General features: G+C 39.3%; 1 protein-coding gene across 1 annotated transcript; it reads left to right on the forward strand.

Annotated features, from left to right (window-relative positions):
• Nucleotides 1–2094: 2094 nt before the first annotated feature.
• Nucleotides 2095–3574, forward strand: LOC129757242 (hydroxyacylglutathione hydrolase, mitochondrial). The gene is made up of 3 exons (XM_055754408.1): nucleotides 2095–2274; nucleotides 2366–2538; nucleotides 2770–3574. Exons 1-3 carry the CDS (start codon nucleotides 2208–2210, stop codon nucleotides 3436–3438), a joined length of 909 nt encoding a protein of 302 aa, XP_055610383.1. The 5' UTR covers nucleotides 2095–2207; the 3' UTR covers nucleotides 3439–3574.
• The last annotated feature ends 853 nt before the right edge of the window (nucleotides 3575–4427 follow it).

Here is a 4427-nt window from a genome sequence, read left to right on the forward strand (position 1 = left end):
TCGGGAGGAACATGAACATCCAGTTTTTCATCAATAACTTTGGTTCCCGTCGGCCGGTTTCTTTCAAAAACGAGTTTTCTTAAAGCCTTAACTATGAGAAATATTTCATCCGAAGACTGCATTTCGATAAGAGTTAAGATAAAAAAGTTATAAGGCTTCAAAAATGGGCTAACTTTTTTAACGGTGGTATTCAGCACTAACATAAGTTTCAGAAGATTTTTTATTTGAGCTTGTTTACCTGCGTTAATCTGTAATTTCCATATGTTTAAGGCACGTCCGTAAATTGAGTTTTGGGAGATGCATTAGTCGATGGATTTTTTTGGTAGATTTAAAATCACTTTCCAATGCTTTCGCATACGTTTGTTTGTAATTTACGAACGCCAACATCGATAAAAACAAATCACTTCCATAGAAAAAAAGCAATTTACGAACACGCCGTTAATACTCATTCTGAATCATTTTATTTCGGGATGATCACCCTTTTGTAGTTAGCGGACAGCCATTTAAAAACTTAGGGGCCGTTCAGATACCACGTGGACAGAAAAATGAGATTTTTGAACCCCTTTTCCTCCTCCGTGGACAAGCGTGGACATTTGGCAAACCCTTACCCCCCTCCCCGGATGTCCACGTGTCCAATTTTTTTCAAATATCTATAATTTGACAGTTACATAACACTATAGTTTTTGCCTTTTTGTTATTCAAATGGCTGATCTTAAAAAAAAAAACGAATATGAATTTCCTGATATAAAATGATTTTGAAAATTTTAAATTTCAAAATTATCATATTTATTTATATGTTTTCAAGTAGCTGCTAATAGTTTAAACTTAAACTAGAAAGCTATGACTTTTCAAGATTTTGATTTAAACATCTTAATATTTATTCACCTTTAGAAAATGTTTTGAAATTAAGTATGTCCACGTGGACATGACCCAAACCCCTACCCCCTCTCCGTGGACATTTCCATACCCCCCTCTCCCCCCGTAAGTTGTCCACGTGGTATGTGAACGGCCCCTTTTATGTTGATCTCGTCAAATTAAAAGAAATGTAGAAAAATACTTAATTTAATGTTGATCAATTTTACCTTATTTGTTGCGATATATGGGTTCGCTGCTTCTTTCACAGAACGGACAGAACGTTTTATTTTCCTGCCCCACACTTAACATTAACACTATCGGCACCCCCACCCCCCGCCCTCCTCCCCCCCAAACTTAACTTGCAAATCATGTTAACTCGGCGAACGCAGAAAACTATTGAATTTGCTTTGCTTTTCGGGGATCCTTTGAGGATCAGTCGCATGAGAGTGAGTTCCCAGTAGAGGAGAACTCAAAAAATGTTCTAGGGTAGCGCCTAAATTTGAAAACACTATTTTGACTATTTGATTTTGACTATTAACACCTAGTTGACAGAGTCTACTTAGGTTTCGGGCACAAACTTTATAAAACTTAATATTAAATAATTGATGGAGATTTTTTATAACCTTGGATTATTTAAACATGATTTCTTCTTGTTTCTAAGATAATTAATCTGACTGACGACGTATTATTATATTTGCTTTACACAAGAGAAAATAACTGATATTTGATATTATTTCCCTCTACACCCATTGGACTGCAGCCCAACAGCAGGCAGTCCAGCAGTAGAAAGAAGAAGAAGAAGATATTATTTCAGTTGCCTCACACAAAAGTATTAACACGTTCGTCGCCCAAAAAAATCTCAGAGCATGAAAGTAAAGCGAGAGAGCTTCAGATTTACAACGCGTGGCAGAACTGAGCGGCAACCTTGCTTAAGAGAGCCGTCACCCATATATGGGTGACGTGGCGATGAACGTGTTAAAAAATCTTGTTTTTCTATTAGAAATATAATTTACAATTTAAGAAAATTTAATTTTTTCCAACCCTCATTCAAAAGAACTCATTCGTCACTCACTCTCACCAAAAAGCATACTGACGTTCGTCAGGATCGTTTTCTAAAAGCTTGAAGCTACCTCATCTTTGTTGTTTACGCCTCGAATCTGTGAAATCGCTCGCATATAATCTGCGTGCGGTGTGCTGTGTATTTCGTTTGCGGATTTCATCCTATCACAATCGGTAACAAAAACATCATTCAGTCTTGTGCTATCGCTTCCAGTTTAGTTGTGCAAAAGTCATTCCATGTTTTAGAGACTGCGTTTTTTCGAATTTAATCTTATTTCTTCCTTCGCTTGTCGATGTCTTCCCTGCTCAGTTTGCTTCCATTCCGGGTATCCCAAGGATTGACAGCGGCCTATTTTACCGGTGAGTTGTTTTTGTTTTGAAATAAAAAAAATTGTCTATCATGATTACGATAACACTGTTCTCTGTTATCTTTCTTTGTTCACGACCGTAGTTACTAGCTGGAGTTTCCGTCAAAGATCTACCCTGGTACAAACGACCGAAATGGCGAGCCTGACGGTGAAAAAAATTCCAGCCCTCAAGGACAACTTCATGTATTTGGTGGTTTGCAACGAAACGAAGAACGCAGCCATTGTCGATCCCGTCGAGCCGGATCGGGTTTTGCAGGTAATTCCAAGGATGAAGGGGTCGTGTCACATTTGCAAATCCAATCGAGATTCAAGTACATACACATTTAATTATGTGCATATCCAATTCGACAAAGCTATCTTTAGATGTCTGGTGCAATATTGATTATTTGTATGGCCTCTTATCAATTACCAAACAAATCTTAATTGAGGCTACATAATCAAGGTTTCATAAAAAAAATTAAATTTACCATTGTTCTTCAATCCAAAGGTGGCCAAAGAGTCTGGTGTAACTTTGAACAAAGTGTTAACCACGCACCATCACTGGGATCACGCCGGTGGAAACGCAGATTTGTTCAAGCGCTATCAAAACGACCCATCCTTAGGCCAACTGTCCATCTACGGGGGCAACGATGATCGTATCGATAACCTGACCCATCCTGTGGGACAGGACGATTCGCTGGAGATTGGGAAACTGAAAGTGCGCTGCATATCTACGCCTTGCCACACCAGTTCTCACATTTGCTACTATATAGAAACACCGGAAGATAAGGTAGTGTTCACCGGAGATACCCTATTCCTGGCCGGTTGTGGACGCTTCTTCGAGGGAACTCCTCAGCAGATGTACGATGCTCTGATCACAAAACTGTCGGCCCTGCCCGATGACACGAAGGTGTACTGTGGCCACGAGTATGCCCTGAACAATTTGAAATTCGCCAACACGGTCGAGCCGAACAATCCGGATATCGCTCAGCTACTAAAAGTAGCTAAAGAAGCAGACCTGGAAGGACGTCGGGCCATGGTTCCGTCCACAATCGGTCAAGAAAAGAAAACCAACGTATTTATGCGGGTGCATGAGCCCAGCGTGCAGAAGTTTGTCGGGAAGAGTACACCGTTGGATACGATGCAGGCGCTGCGTGCCGCCAAGGATGTGTTCTAGAGGGAACCAAGACTTATCAAGGTATGTTGGTTTTGGGTTATTTTCATAGTTATTGAGCTTAGCTCGTTTATTTCATCGTTCTAAAAAATTTACAATGCCTTCTTGTTTGGGATAACAATAAAATAATATAAAAATATTGATCTCAAATGTTCAATAATCCGAACTATTTCCTGAAGGCTGCTGAATATTTTAATGTAAAGAGTTTTAACGGTTTATTATTAACTAACTTATAAAGTACAATTCGTTCCTATTTATAGGCAAGACCCTGTTTACAGTAGTAACAAGATAAATACTATGGTCGTTACGATGAACATACTAGAAACATCTAATCTGTTAAATTATAATAAGCTATGAAACATTAGGATTGTATAAATAGCATGTAAGCTTTCAATAAACTTCACTATAGATGTTCAACCTTCGAATAAACCTGTTTACTAATAGGTTATGGTTATCGCTTCTCGGCCTAAAGGCTAAGATCAAAGTGTAGTAAATAATAGGTTATGGACCCAGTTCACGTTACCTGACAACTGTTGCTATAGCGGTTTGTTTGTTCGAACTTCGAAGTAACAGTGACAATTTTTTCTCGTGTGAAGAAGTTAAAAAACGTGTTGAACATTGAAGCAGAGATGACCAGAGTTCTCATCACCGAGTGGCAGTTGTTCTGAGGGCCGGAGCATGTCACGTTAGTCTGCCGGTTACAGAAAGGCTCCGAGGATGTGAAAACTATAGTCCCTGGGCGTTTGCCATGAAAATAGTATTGATTCGCGAAGGAAGCTAGCGTGCCGTGGAAACGGACGATGACGACGTGGTGTACCAGAAAGTGTCCCAGAGGGCGCTGATATAACTTACATTTTGGATCGTAAAGCTGAACACTACCCGTCGTATTTTATTTATATCCGTCCACCGCGATTTTGGCTTTTTTCTCCACCTTTAAGTTATATCAACTATTACTAAACGTATGTCTTTATCTTTCTTAACCACAATTACCA

The sequence above is a fragment of the Uranotaenia lowii genome, chromosome 1 (genome assembly GCF_029784155.1).
Source record: "Uranotaenia lowii strain MFRU-FL chromosome 1, ASM2978415v1, whole genome shotgun sequence".
Taxonomy (NCBI): Eukaryota; Metazoa; Arthropoda; class Insecta; order Diptera; family Culicidae; genus Uranotaenia; species Uranotaenia lowii.

Excerpts from the sequence above, each read along its gene's own strand:
- LOC129757242 (XM_055754408.1), top strand. The coding sequence starts at position 2,208 with ATGTCTTCCCTGCTCAGTTTGCTTCCATTCCGGGTATCCCAAGGATTG. Across the intron at positions 2,275-2,365 it reads GACAGCGGCCTATTTTACCG|TTACTAGCTGGAGTTTCCGT; the intron begins GTGAGTTGTTTT and ends TCACGACCGTAG. Across the intron at positions 2,539-2,769 it reads AGCCGGATCGGGTTTTGCAG|GTGGCCAAAGAGTCTGGTGT; the intron begins GTAATTCCAAGG and ends TTCAATCCAAAG.